Raw genomic sequence first — 22,020 nt, forward strand, 5'->3', positions numbered from 1 at the left:
TTTTTAAGGTCTTTTTATAATATATTTTTTTTACTATACTTAGAACTTAACTTTCTTAAAGAACAAGTTTTCCCTGTCATGCCCAAGTTAACCCACAATAATATGATATAACCTCTGAGTAAACCGAGAAATTCCCACCAAAACAATGACAATGGAGTGTGACTTGGAAAGAAGTTGTAACCGGGGTCAAGAGGAAGACTCCATTTTGAGAATTATCTAACTCCATTGTTACTCCATAAAAGTCATTCGCAGTCAATCAATAAATGAGAACAATGGAAGAGTTTACCGGGTTTTGGGTCACATGAAATACACACAAATCGAAGGCGCCCCAAGTCCCACATAACCCCGGCCTTCGATTATTGTCCACTTAGCTGATTTTATGATTTCAACACAGATACAGTTTACAGCTACAAGCCGCAATTAAAGTCTAGACAACGAATGCAATCGCTGAATTAATCATTGGCCAACCGAGTATCGAATGTGGCGAGTGAGTAAATGAATGAATGAATGGCCGCGCGGCCTGTGATTATGAATGGCAAACATCCACCAGAGGCAGATGTATAATTATTTCTGCATTAATTGCGGACACAGCAATTAACACACTTGACACTCTTCGCTCGGCGAGCCAGACAGCCAGAGATCCAGTTTAAATGGGATCTTCTGGAGGTGTGAATGGCATCCATGGGCTCAATTCACGAGGCACTCATTGTCGAGCACCTGGCCATTCTATTTTCAACACTTTTCTTTTCTTCTCCTTGAACTTTTCTAAACTTTCTGCAGCTCATCTGCCCGCAGGCCCTTTGTGCTGCCACTCGAATGGGACAAGTGAATGCTGATTGGGAATCCATGGGATACATTGGCGCTCGGGGCGTGCTCCAAAGTGAGGGCAACGTGCACTTCATGCAAATTAACGATAAGGCCAGCACTTAGGGACATTTACTGCGGCCTCATTTCACTTTCAATCTGTCAAATTGTCACACACCAACTACTACAACTACTGGGGCTAAAAAGTGATTGCCTCCGTCACGACTTTGGCTCAAATATTTTTGCCTGCCATGTGTGTATTTCGTTTTTCGCCAAAAGTGTTACGCTTGCAGAGACTGTTACTTTTTTTTTTTTGCCTCGATTGGGGCCCTCATTTATGGCCAATTCGGAGCGTTACGGTTACGCACGTGTTTGCCGTAACTTCCTCCAGGGACTGCGACTGGGAGCCAGGCTGATCGTGCCCGAAATGAGGTCTTTCAATTTACCAACCCATTCAACTGGCGACCGTTATGAAATCGAAAATGAAGCCATTTAGAATAGGAAGGTGCTGGGAGAAAAGCTGGAAACTGGAAATGAAAAACCGAATTAATTATGCCGTGGAGTGGAAAATAAATTACGAGAAGTCACTTTAGAACCGAGCCCGACCTTAAAAGCGGCAGCGTCATGCGGCTTGAGCCTGGCCAAGACAAAGTAAATATTTGGACAATGGCTCGCCCCCCCTTTCTCTGGCCACAATAGCGAAGAAAGGAGGGAAAAACAAACAGATAGGCAAACAAACAACAATAACAGCTGGGGGCCCTCTGCGGTCAGTCAGTCGGTCGAAGGGGCAGAGGTGCAAGTGCAGCTGAGAAGCGGCAGCCACAGGTTGCACAGCACTTGACCATGCCCACTGGCCATTAGCCGCGTGAGGTTAATAAACCAGGGGAGACCCCAGCCCCAGCCCCAGCCCCAGCTCCAGTCCGCTGCGGCGGTGATTTATGCTTGTGGCCCAGTCTCGGACACTTAACAGGTTGGCAACGTGTTGCTTTTATTTCGGGCCGACTGAGTCCAATGACTCGCCGTAGGATGCGTTCCACATGGCGTATGCGTAATGCCCGCAAAAGGCTGCAGCGCAATTAATTAACGAGGCTCTCTCCCATATGTTTTCAATCAGCCACCAGGCGTCAGGCCTCGACACTGGCTCCATAAAGTTTGCTCATGATTTAAAATACAAAATAATAGCAAAAAGAAAGTCGGGGCATCTAGTGATATTTACAGCTTTTAAACGAAATAATTTAAAGAAAATTGCGAAAAATCGCCATTAAATGTGGAATACATTTAACAATTCGCTTGGAAAGTGTTTAGGCATTTAATTTATGCATTGAACATTACAAATTTAAGCAAGATTTTTGCAAAAAATTATGTGAAGTTTATGGGACCATAAATATACCTTGTTCCAACGATATAAACAAACTCGTAAAATCAGCATTTTTCTTTATTGCACTTAATGGCCTTTGTAGGTAAAGTATAAGTTTTAAATGTTTTACATGACCATTTTGGTATCATAACTATTCATTTAAGCCATATAAGCAACACGGCCCATCAATAAAACCCGCCAAGAACTGTTTCCTAGCCTCGTAAAACTGTTTCTTGCCATTAATCCCTATATCAAATGGCTGTCATTTATCATGCTCGCATACACAGAGCCCCATATTTCCTAGAGCCATTCTCAGTTATAACGAGATTTTAAACACTTCTTTCAATTTACAGCGCTGCTTCCGCTGTTTTGAGACTCGTTTTGATTTTCACATTGATAAGCGGTCGACTCAGGTGCAACGACTTTTCCCCCTCACTGATCGCGCGAGTGCGAGTACTGGGATTCTCGGGCTCGGATTCCCCATCCCAGGCTATGGCATCCAGTGACCGCCTCCAGGTATGGATGGAATGGATTTCACATGGCCGGCCACTCAAAAATTGTGTTTGCGTTACGCGCAGTGATTATAACAAGCTCCGAGCCCCCTCCTTACAACCTTTTCTCGCTCACTAGCCCTCTTTCACTATCTCAAAAGATGCCGCCAGCTCAGCATCATCTGGGTTGCCCAAGCCCCCCACGATCCCCTCAAAAAAACCCCTTCTCATCTGCACAGAGAGAAAAGCATAGCCATTGCTCACAGGTATTTAAGACAACTAAAAGCTGCTATGGGTCGTTTAAGGATTTTAAGTTCTTGTTGGGTAGTCAAAGGTAGTGAGCTATAAAATGATCTTAAATCTTAAGTTCCAAAGGTTCTATCATGATACATTTTTTAAAGTATTCTATTTACTTATTATTATAATAAACTATATAATTATTATATATATTATATAATTATATTACACTGTATATATTACACTGTACACAATACTAAAAGACCTTTAATTATTATTAAAATTGTAACTTCTTAGCTATATCTTTTACTGATACTGTTCCATTATGATAGTTATTTGTATAGTATTCTATATACTAAAAGCAAAGTGATCTCATTTACTTCAAAAATTCTATAAAATATCTGTTAACCTTTATATTAATCATAATTAAATAACATTTAAAACTAATTTATAAGTACCAATTTCTCACCGTGTACCCTCTGGCTGCGTGTCAGGCTGCTTAAGTCGCTCGTGGCTTGTGTGATCCAGTTGTTTATCTTTTTCATTAGCCTGGGCGGCCTGTCATCTGTGCCGTCGCCTGTCGATCGCCAAGCGATTGACAAAACGCCTACCGGGTAAGAGGCTTCCTCATCCTCCCAAGCCTCCGATACCTAATGGTGGAGCTGGATGTCGGGATGGAGATGGAGCTGAGGCTGGCCAGATGGCGATGGCGATGCCCCCAGACAGGAGTGCTCTTAACTAAACGGGCTGAGACTTTCCTCACTTTACCACACGCCAGCCGCGGTGGAAAAGGGCACGGGGCTGAGGAAGTTAAGTGACTGACGCAAATTGCGCAATTGTTATTACAATTACTCTCTTCCACTAACTCGGCTGCTGCAGGCCCCTTCTTTGAGCTACTCAGCACGTACTTGCACTTAGCAAAACCTCCGATGTTTTTCTTAGAAGATGGCAAAATTCCTTGAAAGATATTTAAAATATTTCAAAAGTCAGAAATGAAAACCAAGCGAAATAAATGAAAAGGAAAAGCAGAGCAGAACCCATAAAACTCCCGCTTCGATGCTGATTTAAGCCAAAGAAATCGAGTAAACATTTTAACATATCACCACTAAAAGGTCATTTCATTTTAATATTCCCACTTTTAATTGAAGTCTTTATCATTTTGGGCAGTGAGCTTTTTGGAGTTCTTAAACCGCAGACACAGAACTCCGGCAGGTCAGGTTGAGTCTCGTTTGAGTTCGGCTAACATTTTTCTAATAGTTGCAGCGTTTTGCTGGAAAATTATTTGGCCCCTGGCCGGATTTGAGTCTCTGTCTGTCTGGGCCTGAGCCGATGTCTGGCCATTTGACTGTTTGTCAGAGTGCTGCTGCTACCCGTCTTTGGCTCGTTTTTGGGCTCCTAAAGATAGTCATTAGCACGAGAGATGGCTGCCGCTGCTGCTGCTGCCTCGACTGGCTGCTACTACCACTTTTTTGCCTGCTTCTGTTTTCGGGGCGTTTAAACGGGGTAATTACGTTTCGGTAGCTTTTTTGACCAAGTCTCTGCGAAAAAGAACCAAAAACCAAGCCCAAAAGTACAGAAGTCTTTGCCTTTGTCGACGAAGAAGTAAAAACTAGATGCTGCTGCTGCTGCTGCTTTCGTTGAGGAAATGAAAACGTAACGAAATCGATTTCCAACGGTTCATGCGCCGAATGGATCGTTATGTAGCAACATGGGCTGCAGCCTTATAGACGGCGTGTGGCAGGGGCAAGCACATCTTTACCCCCGCCCCGCCGCCAATTGGAAATAGAGTTATTAGGAGTGAGTTTCTGGCCCAAAAGAGTCGCAGCTTGTAGGCCCGGCCGGTCAATTGATGAATCGATTCGAGAGGCCCATGGAGAACTCGGCACGAAGTCGGCCGCGAAGTGGGGAAAATGTTCGGGGCCAGAGCTGAAATTAGTCTCGTGGCACATGTTCATCCGCAGCACACACAGCCATATCCACATATATCCCGCTCCAACTCCAGCTCCAGCTCCAACTCCAACATCAATATCAATTTCGGTTTCAATCAACATGGACATGAAGCGTTTTCCGAGCCAATGATGTGCACAAAGTATTTGGTATCAAATTGCATTCAAACGATTTGTAATTATAATCAACATTAAGATGATTAGGCGATAAACGGGGTTTGTTTGAGGTCTGCTTTTCATCACATCATGTATGAGTGTGTCGGATAGAGGATATTTGGGTATCTTTAGATGAATATCAATATTTGATTACGGTGTGGGAAAATAAGCAGGTTGATTATTCAGAAGAAGATAATATGGAAAATATACACAAAAGGTGAGATATTTATTTTCTTTAGATATCTTTCTATCCACTTAGGTATAATTCTATCAATCACTGATCACTTACTCACCCCCAGCCTCCATTCCATCTCAAGTTCCTTTGTAACAGCTTCCATGAATTGCATAATATCCCCAAGTGTCGCATAATTGCCTCAATCCCGCCCCCAAAGTGTTGTCAGCACATTCACCGGGGCCCCAACTTCCCAACTCCACCAACTTTTGCCACATTTCCTTCCGCAGCAGCCCCCATATCATCGTCATCACCGCATATGGCCATTATCATCATGGCGATGGCGATCTTGTGATTACGATCTGTGGCCGGCTAATACCGCAATCTCGTGAGTGTGGGTGCACCAGGGAGTGCAGCACACCGTTGACCATGTGCATGACCGCATATAGTTAGATAGCCCACTAATTACAGCCGGGCACATTCCGCCCGGCATTCTCGACAGCACAAAAACACAGAGCTCGGCTTGGCACAATAAAAAAATAAGAAAAAGAGCATACGATTTTCTAACAACCGACTTCTGCTAACCATACTGATTATTACTATTCCCCGTGCAATCCATTGCAGACATGCGCCCGGCACGTTACCGATGAAGCAAGCGACTTTAATCAGACCCAGACTCAGACACAGGTGAGTTGACAAGCCAAGGGGATTCAAGGAAAAAGGGTATGATGGTACTACACTGGAAAAATTGGCAGAGGCATCAGAAACATAAGCGCACTTTGAAGATAATATCATACCATACAAAACAATATTTTGCAGAAATTACAATAATATTACAAAGCATTATATCATGATTCAATTATAATTCTTAGAATCGAGGAAGAAAATAAAGATATCGTATTATATCGAAATATCATATTTGTCATTAACATTTTGAGACGTTAAAAATATAATTTAATTTGAAAGTCTACAAATCTTTAGAGGGAAAAAAAGATTTCATATTAAATCATAGCACATCATATTAAATGATGATTTCATATTTACCTTAAACATTTTACGTATCTTCGAGTCCAGAGGAAAACATTAGAAAAACAGATTTACTTTTAAAATCGAAGTAAAAAATCTTCAAATTATTTATATTTGTTTAATTTAAAATGTTCTATATTAAAAATTAATGAAAGTCAGCGACATGTATGACAACTAAGTATTAACTCTCTTACTCCGCTTTTTCTATCAGTGTTCTAACTGCAGGAGGCAGCGATGTGTGCTACCAGTTTAGGTTACAAACCATAAAGGAAAACATCTAATTTGGCCAGCAATGGATTGGCTAAACTTTAATTAAATTTGCTCAAAAAAAAAAAATAAAGAAATAGCAAAAAACGCCACAGCTATTCCGCTTTGATGAGCTGCAACCCAGGGGTGGGGCAGCTGTGCACTTGCTTTTGGGACAAGAAATTATTAATTATAGCATGTGTCGTTTGCCGTCGTCGACGTCGTGCGATCGCAATAAATTTTTTCCAGTCTTGTTCAACAATAAAACAAGACAAGAGCCACGAAAAAAGCTGATTATGAAGCAAAAGTGAAAAGTTGTAATTAAACCAGTCACTGACTGCAGGCAGCACACAAAAACTAACTGCAGCAGCAACATCTGCAACAGCAACAGCAACGGCAGCGGCAGCGGCAGCGGCAGCAACAATCATAAAGAGTAGAAATCGTTGCCTGACTTTGGCTCCTTTTTTTCTTGCCACTTTTTGTTGCGACAAGTGCGCTTAATTAGTGGGGGGTAAACAGGGTTCTCCGCGATGTGGTTGTGGATGTGGATGGGTTCCGGCAGGCGAAACAAGACTAATGTCCAAAAACTGTCATGCCCGTTCTTTGCAGAAGAAGCACAGCAGCGGCAGCCAGCAAGATGTGTCCCAAACGGCATTGGCTAGTCAACAGAGGGAGCCCTGGAAGCTCGGGCGGATCAGGAGGAGCTGCGGCGCGGAGCAGGCGCAGTCTAGACCAAATAGTAGAAGTATTAGTAGCCTTAGTCTTAGTCAATTGCCTGGCCACGGCAGCAGCGGCGCTGATCACACCGCCCGACGCTCTCAGTCTCGATCTGGAGTCGCTGTCGCTGGGCTCCCCGTCCTACTCCGCCGCCGCCTCCTCCGCGGAGGACGACGACATGGCCGGCGGCTTCTACCGCAGCCCCCATCGCCTGGAGGGCTATCCGCAGATGCAGCAGCTGCAGCGCGGCCAGAACTTCAAGATCAGCCCCAAGCCGTGCTCCTTTGGCCGCGTCGAGGGCACCTGCATGTTCGTGTGGGAGTGCATCAAGTCGGAGGGCCGGCACGTGGGCATGTGCGTCGACTCCTTCATGTTCGGCTCCTGCTGCACGCACAACTACACCGACAACCTCGCCCTGCCCCAGACGGCCTTCTCCTACACGAGGCCCACCAAGCCGCTCACGCTGCGCCCGCGTCCCCCCGCTGCGCCCTACAAGCCCATGATCAGGTAAGCGATTAGCTAATAGGGGGTTACCTTTAAGTGTCCACAATTTGTATTCCATCTTTTAGATTATACAAATATTTAGGATCTGATTAAAATCACAAATTTGACTTAGTAATAAAAAAAACCTTATTTTAAATAAAAAGATCCTTTTCAATGCTGTTTTGTGAAAAATTAGAAAAATAACTATTATTATTGAAACACTTTTATGAATTTCAAAAGGTAACAAAAATTGAATTAATTTAAACCTCTCAAAATTTCCTGCTCCTAGAAATTATTTTCATCTTGAAGAACAAAACCAACACTACTTTCATTTCTATTTAAGAACCACTTCAACTCGGAAAACTATATAGAGAATACTTATATCTTGATTTTAAGAAAGTTTCTTCTCGAATAATTGAGAAACTGATTTTCAAGGTTTCGATTTTTTCCAATCACAATTGTAGTTGATCTTTCTGAACCTTAAAAATATATACATTTCATCATAAACTATGATTGATAAATATAACATAAAATAGAAAATTAAATAGATCCTAAAATATTAAAAAAATATATATTATATCTGTTGCTTTTCCCCTACTGATCCTTGTTATATCATCTTCCTTAGCGGCATGACCACCATAGAGCGACCCCATGGCGCCGGCACCCTTGTGATTCGTCCTTCGGGTCCGCACCACCAGGGCACCTTGGCGCGCCCTCATCCGCCGCCCTACCAGAGCAAGCCCACCACGTCCTCGGATCTGCAGAGCTCCGCCTCGCATCCCAGCTCCAGTTCCAGCTCCAGTTCGAGTCCTAGTAAGTGGAGTTTGTGCTTTCCAGCTTGAGGAGGCTTGGCGCCCCGCCCAGCGGTGCTACATTGTTAGCATGAATTGTAACAAACAAATACCATCCGCAGATAGCATTTGGCATACATCGACCCAGCAGCAGCAGCAGCCTGCGCAGCCGCATCAGCAGAATCAGAATCAACAGAACCACTGGCAGATGACCACCGAGCCGAGCTTTATTACCAAGCCGCGACCCACCGGCTGGACCAAGCCCGGCATCGTCAATTTGCCAATGCCCGCGCGACCCTCGAAGCCGTCGAAGCCCACAAAGAAACCGATTGTCTACGAGCGGACACCGTCGCCTCCACCGACGTCCACCTCGACGACATCAACCTCGCTGATTTGGCCAGGGCAGACGCATCCCCCCCAGCCGCATCGCCCCACCAGGCCGCAGGTATGTAAATACGAGTCTGGCTCTGAATTCTGGGCTCTGGGTTCGCTGCTTTGGGTTCTGGGTGATGCATTGATGTCGAAAGCGAAACAAACGAGCCACGAGGTCATTTACTCCTCGACTGGAACTTGCAACCTCGGCCCCATAATGGCAGGCCGCAGCCTTGGGGGACATTTTATTGTTTGCACAATGCGGAGCCGGAGCCAAAAGTTGATGTAAGATTCGCCGGCCGCTCTCAGGGGTGTGTGTGGAATTTAGGACTCTTCCAGGAAAGGGTACCTCAAACAGAGCATGCCACTTGCTAAGTCAAGGTCCAGCGAAAAATGTAGCTTGGCTTCGAGGAAAAATGAAATAGGCAAGGTAAAAAGTTAGTAAAGCCTAATTAGTTCAAAAGTTATTGGAAAACATATTACAGTACCCTAAACAGGAGTAATAAATAATAATAATATAAGTATAATGGATTAAACATCAACATAAAGGGCTGATATCTCAGTTCTGTGTTGAGGTTTCAATTATTTTAGTCCTTAATCCTCAAAAAAAAAATTCAGAACAATTAGGATCCCTTAGTTAGAGCATTCAGACCTTCACCATGTTCCCTAGAAACTTCCCCACTTAATGCAGATTTAGCGGCAAAATGAAAAATTGATTCTTTGCGTGGAATGGGAATGGAAATGGGGAAAGAGAAACGGGAATGGAGAATGATTTGCCGCCCGAGCCCGATCCCGAGTCCGAGTATTTTAGCATAATGTTTACCACTTTGGCCTGCCTTGCAGCTGTCGCCGGGCACATCATTAGCCGCATCCTCGTCCTCGGTTTGGCCAACCACCTCGACGACATCCACATCCACGTCCACAACGACGACGACAACCACTCGTCGGACAACCACACCGGCGACCACAACGAGGAGAAGCACGACGAGCAAGCCCACCAGGCCCTACCAGCGGCCCACCACGGCGATCTCCTCCTCGAGCTCGACCACCAGCACCAGCACTTCGGGCCAGACACCCACCACGACCAGGCCGATTAGCTCCATCAGCAGTTCCAGCAGCTCCAGTGGAATCGTCACCAGCAGCCAGCGGCCGACGCAGCCCACGCACCGACCGCCGGTCCTGGCCACCTCCGGCATCGAGACCAACGAGATAACGGACTCCTCCAGCCCCGACTCCGGAGCCCTGGGCCATGTGAAGACCATCTCGGCGGCCCGCAGTGGTGAGTAGCCCAGTGCCAAGCCCCTGCACTCAGGAAGACCTCCAAGAAACACTGCAGTACTAATCTATGCCGAAATCTCTGATCATGGTATACCCTTCGAACATTTTAATTTGAAAAAAGATTAATTATAAAGTGATAATATTTATTAATAACAGATAACTCCGTTTCAAAACTTGATTTGTTTTTAAAAGTTCTAGAGAGGAAGTGCCCCTTGTCAAATCATTAATCAATCTCTGCAAATAAAATATAAAATTGCAGTTCACGAAATAATTTATATTAATATATTATTGAATATTTAGAATTTACTAAAAAATCACTTCTTAAAGGCAGTTATATTTTAGTTGAATATAAGTCGTAAGGTTAGTTAGATGCAAATGAATTGTTGAGATCGATAAAAATGAGTTATTATAAACAAAGAACCTTAATCTCATGATTTTCCTTTCTTAACAATTAAATTTTTATTAATCTATATGTGTATCCCAAAAGGATTTTTAATCAGATCACTTTTAGTAAATTTCGGTTAGGGTGGTAAAGGGAACTCTTTAGAGCGCAAGAGGCAACCTCGCATTGATATGTACTGCTGACTGTTCGAAGCACCCAACTTGACACTGCAATTTGTTATTTCTTATTTGTTATTTGTTTGCCGCAATTGCAGAGTGCGGAGTGCCGACTTTGGCGCGTCCCGAGACGCGGATCGTGGGCGGCAAGAGCGCGGCCTTCGGTCGTTGGCCCTGGCAGGTGTCTGTGCGGCGCACCTCCTTCTTCGGATTCTCCAGCACCCACCGCTGCGGTGGCGCTTTGATCAACGAGAACTGGATAGCCACCGCCGGACACTGCGTGGACGAGTGAGTAGTGGATCAGCCCAGGCTGAGGTCCCAAAACCGGACTAGATCTGCATCCAGATCGAGCTAATCCCTGCCCCCCCTCCCCGTTTTCCCGCTTCCTTGCAGCCTGCTCATCTCGCAGATACGCATCCGCGTGGGCGAGTACGACTTCTCGCATGTGCAGGAGCAGCTGCCCTACATCGAGCGCGGGGTGGCCAAGAAGGTGGTGCACCCCAAGTACAGCTTCCTCACGTACGAGTACGACCTGGCGCTGGTCAAGCTGGAGCAGCCGCTCGAATTCGCGCCGCATGTCAGTCCCATTTGCCTGCCCGAGACGGAGAGCCTTCTAATTGGCATGAACGCCACGGTCACCGGCTGGGGTCGCCTCAGCGAGGGCGGCACCCTGCCCTCCGTCCTCCAGGAGGTGAGTGTGAACCCAGCTCTACTCCAAACTCCACTTCGAAATCCAGCGACAATGAAAGCCGCAGCGAATCCAACGCAGGCAAATGAACGTGGAGGTGGGGCTTGAGGTGGGGAAAGATAGCAATTAGGAGTAGTCAGGGAGATCATAAAAGGTATATCTATGGGCTACTAAGGAGAAAACCCTTTAAACTGTAAGAAACCAGAAGAGTGATGATAATAAAAGGGGTGATATATTTAAATATTAATAGCTTAGATCATAAATTTTCATCCAAATGGTTTCTGATTAGCACAGGAATACTAAAATAAATAAAAAAGATATTACCTGTATTATATATAAATCGTATCAGAAACTTCTAATGTTAATAAAATTTATAATTCTCTTTCCAAATTACCAGGTTTCCGTGCCAATTGTGAGTAACGACAATTGCAAATCGATGTTCATGCGCGCCGGTCGCCAGGAGTTTATTCCGGACATATTCCTATGCGCGGGCTACGAGACGGGAGGCCAGGACTCCTGCCAGGGCGACTCAGGAGGACCACTGCAGGTGAGTTTTGGAACATAGAAACCCCGCTAAAAATATGCTAAGCCACAACCTTACTCCTTTCAAGGCCAAGTCGCAGGATGGCCGCTTCTTCCTGGCCGGGATCATCTCCTGGGGCATTGGCTGCGCCGAGGCCAATCTGCCCGGCGTCTGCACACGAATCTCCAAGTTCACGCCTTGGATACTGGAGCATGTCAGATGATAATCTGCCAATGGATTACGGCGATATTGATGATGATGGCAGCTCAACTTTTGTTATTTGTTTTAATTTATCAGTTGTATCCATTAAGTCTTGTGTGATTTATCTTAAAGGAATGTTAAGCGTAGTTAGCTTCAATTTAACAATTTTAACAGCATGGACCCTGACTTGGCCTTGTGGGCCACGCCCCCAACAGCACTCACACAGTCAACGCCCACTAAGTTAGTCTAGCGAAAATGTTAGCGTCGTAAGTTGGTCTAACGTGGAAATCGAATGGATTTCGAAAGGGGATTATCTATTTGTACATAGCCGAAGGGTTCGGGAAACGGGGAGCGGGGGGAGGGAGAGTCATTTGCATGTCCACAAGTTGTTGGTATTTTAGTGTAGTAATATTTAACAATTAACTAAATCTATATTTATTGTAAACAAATGCATGCAGACATCTGGAACGTTGTTTGTATCTTGCCCAAAGAACAAGTTTATCTATAGAGCAATAAAAGATTACTGAAAATATTGTCTAATAAAAGAAGGCATAGCCCGCGGTCCAGTTGCGATACAGATACAGATGCCCATCTCCATAAGCGGCGATTTCCTCCTCGATCTCAACAATTGCGAGCCCCGAGGGCACTGCGAATGGGCCCAGACCAAGACCAAAACCATTCGCACAATTTACAGTCATCGCCATGTTTGGGGCTGCGGGCCATTGACAAAGATGATTGGCACAATCGATTTGCACGTGGGGAGATGGAAGACATAGAGACATCCGCGGACGCCACTTTCCTCCGGATTTCACTTTTCAACAGCTTCACCGGCGTGACATTTGACTTGACGACACCAACACCTCCAGCCAGCCAGTCAGCCAGCCGTTCGAACAATTAATCACTCGGAAGTTTCCATGTGAGAGCGGGTTCTGGCCACTGCCCACACACATAAGGCAAGGTTTTCACTTTTGGGACGCGAGGCCAATTTATTTCTGGCAACAAGAAAAGAGATAACTACTTCCGGCTTGATCACATAATCGGAAAGAGTCCAAGCTCCAAAGAACTTAAATCGATGCACATTTCACGGCCGGATGGGATGGTATTTCATGATTAGGACTAGCACACTTCCTACTTCTTCTTGGGGAAGATCAGCTCCTTGGCCTCCTCGTACAGGTCGCCGGCCAGATACTTGAGGTCCTCCAGCGAGGTTGGGAACTTCTGGATGGGCTCGATGGGCACCTCCTCGCCCGGCTTCACGCCCTTGATGAAGTTGTAGGCCACGGCGAAGATCTTGCGACCCTCGTAGAGCACCACGCGGCAGTTCTCCTCGGCCTGGCGGGGATAACACAGGGAGGCAACGGCTCCGGCTCCGATGCCAGAGTAGACCACCTTCTTGATGAAGCCACCGCGGGCGGCGAAGATGAAACCAGCCAGGCCGCCCACAACGATGGCTCCACTGCGATGCAGGGAGTTCTGGGGCTCGTTGAGCAGGTCGATGGTGTGCTGCGTGTGTGCCTTGGCCGTCTCCACGTAGTGGCCCACCACGCCGGCCTGGTCGGCCACGGCCTTGTAGCCCGACTGGACTTCCTCGCGCACAAAGCGTACTCCGGCCTCCAGATTCCGGTGCAGAGCCGAGTCCTGCGTTGCTCTATGGCGCTCCGGCTTGGGTCTGCGGTAGGGGATAAGAGGGAGCTGGATAAGTAGGGAATCCTGGCCAGCACTGGCTCACTCAACTCACTCTGTCTTGCGCAGGCTCCCGTAGATGGGCAGCTCGCTGGGCCGGCACACCAGGCTGCAGTCCGCCGCACTGGAGGCGGGTTTTTGGGGCTCGGGCGCCGCTTTCACGGCCACCGCCGCCATGATTCCCATTGTCGCCGTCGTGCGCAGCATCGCGAAGTGGTCGGAAGCTGGATGAAGTGCCTCGCTGGTCGATCGGAGTGTGTGTACACACGGAATTTAGCCAACTGTTAGGTAAATTGCTTGTGTTTTACATCAGTTGTTAGACATTGCGTAATTTCTCAAGGCACGGTGCGACTTGAATGACGCATGCACGGCGGTGTATGACGCGGTATGATGGTAGCGGGTGGTTCGTGCAACAGTTGCTTGCAACGGTCACGTGTAAGTAGCTGTTGGCCGATATATCGACTGCCGATATTTTTACAAAGAACATTTTTAAAGTAAGTAAAATATTAACAACAAAAGTACATAAAATTAAATAATATATATAATAAAATGAGTCAAAATCAAACGTATGTGAAATGTTTATTATTTCAAATATAATTCGATCTCACTATTATTATAAGCTGTTGCAGTTTAGAAATTAAAATATTTAGCAAAAAATAAAAATAGTTCATCTATGGTATATGGTCAAAGTTTATTAGTCCTATGACCAAACCGCTTAATAGTCTTGTTAGAAAATGTGTGGCTTATTTTATTGTCACCTTTATTTATAACTTCTTTTTAATCCAAGGATAATGAAAAATTCTAAAATTTTAAAAGTGTGTAACCATTTAATTTGGTAAACCTTAATTTAAGACGGTTACTTAAACTATCGCATCACGAACTCAGCAAAGCGGAACTAGTTCGCAGCGCTTGGTATTTTGCCAGCTCCAGCCTCTGGTCTCACCAGTCACAAGACGCGAATAAAAACTAAAAAAAATAATAACAATAAAGTAACTTAAGCCCACTGATAAGCGGACCAATCTTCAATGAAATCACTACCGCCAGCTAGACTGCCATCGACCACCTGCAAGCGCGCGCTGAGCGGAGCGGCCCCACACGCCCACGCCCACCTCCCACAGCCCCCCCGCACCTGTGCGCTGGCCGCCCACCCAATTCGGTCGTCGGTGCGTTAATGTTATCAGCTCAGCAGCAGCAGAGGCAGCAAAGGCAGCAGCAACGGCGACCACGAGTGGGCGCGCACAAAGACAAAAGGCCACCCACCCCGCCCAAGGACGAGGCGTAGGCAGAGGTAGTAGTGCGCCCAAGGCCAGGGGCGTATAAATAAATGAAGGGCCCCCCAAGTTAAGGGGCCATAGATATTGACTCTTAACTTGCGTTCAATTCGTTGCAGTTGCAGTGGCAGCAGAAGCGGAGGAGGCAGCGGCAAAGGCAGCGACGTAACCGCGCAACGTGCGCTGAATACCAAAACGTTCATATTGGGGTCATGCCACGAGCCTCGCCGAGCGGCTGACAAACAGGAAATCGCGTGGCCAGCGGACCAACACAAAAAACACACTTATTCACCGTGAGCAATACCCACTCTAGTCAATAGTTCATATGGATGCTACCGCAAGTTCAAAGTTCAGGTGAGCAGCTACTTGATCTCTACTTTCCACCGTCTAAACCCATTTCTCTCTACCTCCCCAACCACACACGCAGCGACGTGGACGAGTATGGCTTCAAGCGCGGCGACCACTTCGACTATAAAAACTACTCCAAGTTCATGGATGGTTACCTGAAGACGCTGACGCGACGTCGCATGAAATGGGAGGCCATGCTGCAGCAGAACACCGATCTCACCCAGGTGGACGCCAAGCTGAAGCGGTACATTCGGAAGGGCATACCCGGTCCGTACCGTCCCGACGTCTGGATGAAAATATCCGGCGCCGCCGCCGCCCAGCGCCGCTCCCCGGATCTCTTTCGCAGCCTGCTGCGCACCGAGCCCTTCGACAAGGAAATCAGCGATTCCATATCAATCGATCTACCTCGTACCTTCCCCGACAATATTCACTTCGATACGAAGAAGCAGCGCCTGTACAACATCCTCATCGCCTACGCCCACCACAATAGGGATGTGGGCTACTGCCAGGGCCTCAACTACATTGCCGGTCTGCTGCTGATCGTCACAGATGACGAGGAGAAATCCTTCTGGCTGCTCAAGCACATCGTGGAGAACATAGTGCCGCAGTACCACTCGCACAACATGGCCAATCTCCTGAGGGATTTGGCCGTGTTCCGGGAGTTGGTCATCCGGCGGATACCAGCGGTCAACCGACAAGTGGATAACTTGGGTGAGGTCTACATTTCTCTAACTTAGTCTTTATAGATATTTATATCTTTATTGTAGGCCTGCCCTACCCGGTGATCGCCAGCAAATGGTTCATCTGCATCTTTGCCGAGGTGCTGCCCGTGGAGACGGTGCTGCGCATCTGGGACTGCGTCTTCGCCGAGGGCTACAAGATAGTTTTTCGCGCTGCCCTGGCCATGTTCGTCACCCACAAGAACGCCATTCTAGCCTGCGATGACATCGCCGCCCTGGCCAACTTGTTCCGCGACACCATGATCCAGGACAACATTGTGACGGACTGTCATGGCTTCGTGGAGGCCATGTTCAGCCTGCGCCTGAAGCGAAGCGAGCTGGAAAGCCTACGTAAGGTGGCAGTGCTAAATCCGGCCTAAAAAGCCCGGGTCAAAACTGGCCTCTATGACCAACAGATCAAACAACAGCAACAAAACCAAAAACAAATTGGAGAAGCAATCGAAAAATTCAATTATTAGGAGCGTAGTTCAAGCGTATCATTGTGTTTATGTTCATGATTGTGAGTGTGCAGTATGTAATCGTTTCTATATAGTACGTACCCAAATGTGCGCGCATTTGTATTACCATAGAAGCCCAATTGTATCCAAGGCCAAGATAATTCGAGTATTAGCCAACAAAAAATCAAATCGAGTAACCAAAGCGAAATTTAAAAATGGAACAGATTAGTTTAACCGCATACATATGTACGTACCTAAGCTGTAGGAGTAGTAACCAAAAGTTTCTAGTTGATATCTTCCGCATGTAGACCATAGAGAGGGCATGTTCGTATACACATGCCCAACCATCGGCAGCGCATTTACCCCACGTTTTACCCAGCAGCTAACAGTTTGTGTTCTAAGTTATCTTGTTGATCAAAGAAGTATTTATTTTCGAGTATGTGTACTTTGATAGGGAGCTATGTAAATGTCTACGTCTAGATTGAAACATGTATTTACTTTTATATATATAAAAATGCTTTTAAAGTTGTTACATAGTTGACTAACTGTCAAACGTCTGTTAGCCGCAACCGATTCGTCTCTAATCGGTTGCCCAATACTCAATACTATTTACAAAAGATGTATCCTGAAATATAATTTGAGGAATTGATTTGTAAATGCATTATCCCGCTGGCCATTGAGCCCAAACACTATTCCCTTGAGAGGAAGTGGGTTTCAGTGGCCTGTGGGTTTTATATTTCGTGCAGCCGAGGACGCTTTTCAAATAAAATACTATTGCTAAACGTTAGTAACTGTAGAAATACGCACAGCCTATAACTAAATTGGGAGATCAAAACCATAAAGGGAAGACATTGGGTTTCTTGGGGGAAGATCAAAGATTTATATAGTAAGTGCTTTCAGCAGTTTAACAGGCTAAGCCTTGCATTTCAGTTCACATCTATGGCATTCCGCAGTGGGCTCCGCACAGGGGCTCCGAGGACAGAGCCAGCGAGGTGAGCAGAGTGCGCCTGCCAGGATGGACGCCCAGGTTCTCCCAGTTAATCCAGGAAAGCCGAGCCGTGAGATCTGCAAGGTAAACAGTTTATTGACCATTGGTATTCCTGCCTAGGCGACTACTCACCACTCGTATTCCAATTGGCCCTGTCCGCTTTGATCTCGCCCCGCAGACACTTCTCCACATAGGTCAGAGGATCGTAGTCCGTCTGCAGCACCTCGCGCAGCAGGGATATGTAGGCGATGGCCAGGCGCAGAGTGTCGATCTTGCTCAGACGTTTCTCGTACGGAAAAGTGGGCACGTGCACCCTCAGCTCATCGAAGGCCGAATTGATGCTACTGCAAAGCGCAAGAAAATCGAAAATAGAAAGGGAAAGCTCGTTAGTCACAAGATCTGGCTTATAACTCGGGGGCTAGTAAGTTGTAAAATGGAAAAGACCATTTGGTGTACCCAGTTGGGGCGGACCTCTGGATGCGTTTCCTTTCCCGCACATTGGCCGCCTGTCGCTGCATCTTGTAGCTGGACGCCGCTGTGGCTCCCACGGCTCCATAGCCGGGATTGGGGCCACCTCCGCCGCCGGGAGTGGCTGATCCTCCGTTGTTGCCACCGCCTCCGCTGCTGCTGGCACTGGGACTGTTGCACATCAGGGGTGCTCCGCCGCCGGCATTGTGCACCCCCATAGGATTGGTGGAGGAGTCCAGCAGATTCTCTGAAGGATTCGAATGGTGATTGTTGGATTTTTCTGAGGACTTTTCTATATTTTCCAACTTACCTCCGCTGTGTTGCATATAATGCTGCTGGATGTGGCGCAGGTTGTTGGAATTGAGGCGCAGCGCTGAGTTGCCGCCGCCTCCTCCTGACCCACCACCACCACCTCCGCCGGTGGCTCCTCCACCCTGATGCTGGCCAGCATAAATGCAGGAGGGCAGATCGTTGATCAGATCATCGTCGAAATTGTGAAAGGGTAGATGACTAAAGGAAAAGGGGAGTTCATAAGTAAGATAAGACAAAATTCAACTAATATTAAGTTATTTTTAATACACTGCGTGGAAGAATTATATATTTTAAGATTCGGTTTCAAAACTAGTAAGACCTATATATTTTATACTTTATATATCTCTGGTAAATACATTATGTATTACGAACATCTCATTTTTTGGTCGAGAGTTGTTACCGACGGCGTAGACAAAATTTAATACATTTTTTTACGTGGGACGCCACACCCAGTTTTTTTTATTTATTTATTTTAATTCTCAATAAATGGCTGCATAAGTTGCACGCATATTATGCGCTTTAAAACGTGTTTAAAATCAATTTTATATGATATTTTAAGTTTATTAGAAATGTACTACATAATAAACACAAAGTAAGTTGGCGTTATAGATTTTTGTTTAAGTTGCAGATGATTTTTAAGAAGATTCAGATTCATTTTAATTGATTTAGGCTCATCAATGTTACAAATTTAATTTTAGTATTTAGATTATGGCAGAAACAGCGTACCTAATGGGAGGCGACGAGGACGAGTCTGGCAATTGATTTCGCGACATTCTTTTATTAACTATTTTCACTTAAGGTAACTTTTCTACTGCAAAAGGATGTTCAACTTTTCCCGACTCTATTACGCACTTCCGCTGTCCAATAAGTTATAAACTTTAATGAGTGCATCTCCCGGGAATTGCGGGCCTTTTATAGTGCCGCAGATCCAATTGGAAATGCCGCAACTCTGGCCAGGACCTTTCCACCCCTAAGCGTCCGGGCAGCCAGTCGCCGTGCGCCCTCTGCTCGATGGGCGGAGCCTGCCAAGTACAGGGTGTTTGCCCCTGCGAATGGAACGGATGCTGTGGGAAATTCGTTGGGCTTACTCGCCTCCGGCTGCCCTTCGATTGCAGGGCGGAGATTTGATCTGGAGTTAATTACGATAATTGATTTGTCAGGGTTCTGAAAGATTGGAATTCAAGGAGTTTGGTCTTGGTTCAAATATGGGGTATTAAATAAAAAATAAAATCAAAAAATATTTATGGAGTTTTTTCATTTAATTTGGGATTACCTAGATGACGTGTCTCGATATTTTATATATAATAAAATAAGTTTTTTAAAGCGATTTTTGAAATAGAAATTTTACCTGTTGCGGTCCCTGATTTTTATGAAATCTAATTAAAGTACAGGAAATTAAGCCACTTATATACGTTTTTTTCGAACCTCCAGGAAACGGATTTTTATCAAACCTCAAAGTTTTCCTTATCGATTGTAGGGCATCTTTAGGTCTTCTATACCGAGAACCCACCATTCCAGCCCCTTCCTTCTTCTTCAGCTTCAGCTCCAGTACTCACTTTGTGCTTCCTTCACCTGTTTTTGACATTCTGCCATTATATTTCGCACAGCAGGAAGCCGCCATGTTTGTGTCCACCACTGTGATGATGTGGGTGGAAAAGAAGCAATATATTTGAGGAGGGGAACCTGACTTACCCTACCCCAGATAACCCTATCGTATCGCACATTAAAGTCATTTTTGCAGACATATGCGAGAGAAGGTTCCGTATCGAAAGGTCTGCCAGTAATCGGAGCACTAAATAGGGGTCCGAGGACCTGTTGATCTGACTCTGGCAAAGTTTGATTCCCACGGGATGCAGAGCCAGAACAATTAGATCCAAGGCAGATAGAGCTGCTTGCTACATTTCACGGATCATTTAACCCAACCAGAGCCGGAAACGGGATCAGGATCGGGATCGGGAACCACTCGAAGCCGCAGGCTTTGTCAACAGCCACAGTCACGGGGCAATTGTTGAAATTGAATTATGTTTATTTGATGTTTTGGTTTGCTCGCAAATTAGCTACGTCAGCCACGTCAAAGTGGAGGATGCCCCGCCCCGTCAGGCGACCCGGTCACGTGCCCTAACCCGAGGCGCGAAAATCCCGAGCAGTGCGATCCGCCGAACAAAAGGACCGGCAATATGTCAGGGATGCGGATGCGCAAACCTTTTCATTACCAGACAAATTTGCTTGTCGCACGCGTCGGCGCACACTTTCGAACCCTTCGAACACCCCTCGCACCCCAGAGCGCCGGGCTCTGATGACAGTAATCAGTTTTGATGGAGGGTAAGTGCCCGAATCCGGCAGAGAATTCGGAGTCCAAAACGATTGAGCGGCAGATAGGAATGTGTGGCCGCGCACAAAGCTGACATCCTTAAGTGAAATCTTGTTACCAACCAATGTAAACACGATTGTTAATTTAACTTTGGCAATTGCCGCAGGAAAACCGCCCTGCGAACCATGGTCGTACCCTAATCCTAGCCCTAACCCTAACCCACTGAGGTGGACTTGTCATCGCACCACAATTAAATTATCGCATTTCAAACGAGTGCACCGAAGGAAGTGTAAGTCACGGACTGTGGGAAAACCAAAAGCAAATAGAATGAATATCCTAAATCCATTTGATTTGCATATAAGAGTATTACTTGAAAAGTCCTTTGGTTCTAAGCTGCAAGGAACTTGCCAATTTAAGTAGGGGTTATATTTTTAAACCGAAGACCAATTAACTTGCAAGTTTTGTGGGAATAAGTTATAGAAATTACTGCCTTTGTGAACTTATTTATTTCAAAATAACTATCTTTTTACTAACTTGAAACTTGCACTATCTGCCAAAACATGTTCTGTTATGCTAGTGAAATTATCTCTAAAATAAGACCATTAACAAAGTCAAAATGTGTACTTTGATATTGCTATTGCCTTACTTTAATTTGATAATCAAGTTGATTAAAAATAAATTAGGTGCGTATCTCTACGGCTGACTTAGTTAATATTAGTGATGGATTTTCTTAGTGTTTAAATCAAAGTGCGCTACTAAACAGGGTTAGCTTAAAAACTCTATCTATATAAGTTTTTTTCTAACCTAGCCAAAGATTATCTGAGATCACTCAGTTGGCATAATTGAATCAAATGGTTCTCACACACTGGGCAAATAAATAAAACAGATTGATAGTGTCAAGGAGTTGCGAACGCAGCCATCAACCGCAGGCCATCCCCATTGAAGTTGCTGACAGGACTCAGGAGGCAGGAGGCAGGAGGCAGGACCCTCGACCCTCGTCTGGTACATATCGATTAGCGCTTTGCATCCAAACCAGAGCAAATCCATTCTGTGAATCTGTGTAGCGGCACACGACCCAAGCACCGAGCACTTTTCCGCAAGGATAATCCCACCCCATCCTCTGGTGGAACTTTTACCCCTCGTCCTTCGTCCTTTGACCGCAATTCGCTGCGGCTGCTTCGAACTGCCTCGAGCAATTGTCTGCGAAATTGCTTGTTTATTTTGATGTTGTTTTAATGCGTGCTAAGACCCTGATATTTCATGGGTTCCGGTTCGCCGTGTTAGAGCATCCTGGGAAAAACAAACATCCTTAGCGCCACAGGCTGAGGTGAGTTTCGGCTTCAAAATGGAAAGCTTTTCATGGGAGCTTCAGAAGGAAAATTGGTTGGAAAATTATCTGTATGGTTTTCGGAAAGG

The 22,020-nt window shown here is 45.8% G+C and overlaps 4 protein-coding genes across 9 annotated transcripts in view; 2 read left to right on the forward strand and 2 right to left on the reverse strand.

Annotated features, from left to right (window-relative positions):
- LOC108024765 (serine proteinase stubble) overlaps positions 1-12,530 on the forward strand; it is a 32,309-nt gene extending 19,779 nt beyond the window's left edge. For both annotated transcript variants that reach the window (XM_050888470.1, XM_017094878.3), the window contains exons 3-11: positions 5,788-5,850; positions 7,045-7,659; positions 8,261-8,448; positions 8,549-8,871; positions 9,642-10,077; positions 10,733-10,922; positions 11,028-11,325; positions 11,720-11,869; positions 11,934-12,530. In XM_050888470.1, coding sequence (XP_050744427.1) covers positions 5,810-5,850; positions 7,045-7,659; positions 8,261-8,448; positions 8,549-8,871; positions 9,642-10,077; positions 10,733-10,922; positions 11,028-11,325; positions 11,720-11,869; positions 11,934-12,068 — 2,376 coding nt within the window. In that variant the 5' untranslated portion in view covers positions 5,788-5,809 and the 3' untranslated portion in view covers positions 12,069-12,530. The remainder of the gene's footprint in view (positions 1-5,787; positions 5,851-7,044; positions 7,660-8,260; positions 8,449-8,548; positions 8,872-9,641; positions 10,078-10,732; positions 10,923-11,027; positions 11,326-11,719; positions 11,870-11,933) is intronic.
- A 475-nt stretch (positions 12,531-13,005) lies between these two features.
- On the reverse strand, positions 13,006-14,089 carry LOC108024767 (MICOS complex subunit MIC27). Its single transcript, XM_017094880.2, has 2 exons — positions 13,785-14,089; positions 13,006-13,715 (listed from the first exon to the last, which is right to left on the reverse strand). The coding sequence occupies exons 1-2, from the start codon at positions 13,934-13,936 to the stop codon at positions 13,175-13,177; spliced, it is 693 nt and encodes a 230-aa protein (XP_016950369.1). The 5' UTR covers positions 13,937-14,089; the 3' UTR covers positions 13,006-13,174.
- A 565-nt stretch (positions 14,090-14,654) lies between these two features.
- Positions 14,655-17,325, forward strand: LOC108024796 (growth hormone-regulated TBC protein 1-A). The gene is made up of 4 exons (XM_044095655.2): positions 14,655-15,017; positions 15,120-15,354; positions 15,428-16,059; positions 16,116-17,325. The coding sequence occupies exons 2-4, from the start codon at positions 15,326-15,328 to the stop codon at positions 16,445-16,447; spliced, it is 993 nt and encodes a 330-aa protein (XP_043951590.1). The 5' UTR covers positions 14,655-15,017; positions 15,120-15,325; the 3' UTR covers positions 16,448-17,325.
- A 131-nt stretch (positions 17,326-17,456) lies between these two features.
- LOC108024797 (class E basic helix-loop-helix protein 22) lies at positions 17,457-19,164 on the reverse strand. 5 transcript variants are annotated; one of them, XM_050888480.1, is made up of 5 exons: positions 19,020-19,164; positions 18,292-18,491; positions 17,985-18,228; positions 17,649-17,857; positions 17,457-17,590 (listed from the first exon to the last, which is right to left on the reverse strand). In XM_050888480.1, the coding sequence occupies exons 1-5, from the start codon at positions 19,064-19,066 to the stop codon at positions 17,463-17,465; spliced, it is 828 nt and encodes a 275-aa protein (XP_050744437.1). In that variant the 5' UTR covers positions 19,067-19,164; the 3' UTR covers positions 17,457-17,462. The 5 variants fall into 5 exon arrangements, with proteins under 5 accessions (XP_050744437.1, XP_050744435.1, XP_016950405.1 ...); XM_050888478.1 differs by having other exon boundaries at positions 17,958-18,228; XM_017094916.3 differs by having other exon boundaries at positions 17,463-17,590; positions 17,646-17,857.
- Between the last annotated feature and the right edge of the window lie 2,856 nt (positions 19,165-22,020).

The sequence above is a fragment of the Drosophila biarmipes genome, chromosome 3R, assembly GCF_025231255.1.
Source record: "Drosophila biarmipes strain raj3 chromosome 3R, RU_DBia_V1.1, whole genome shotgun sequence".
In the NCBI taxonomy this organism is placed as follows: domain Eukaryota; kingdom Metazoa; phylum Arthropoda; class Insecta; order Diptera; family Drosophilidae; genus Drosophila; species Drosophila biarmipes.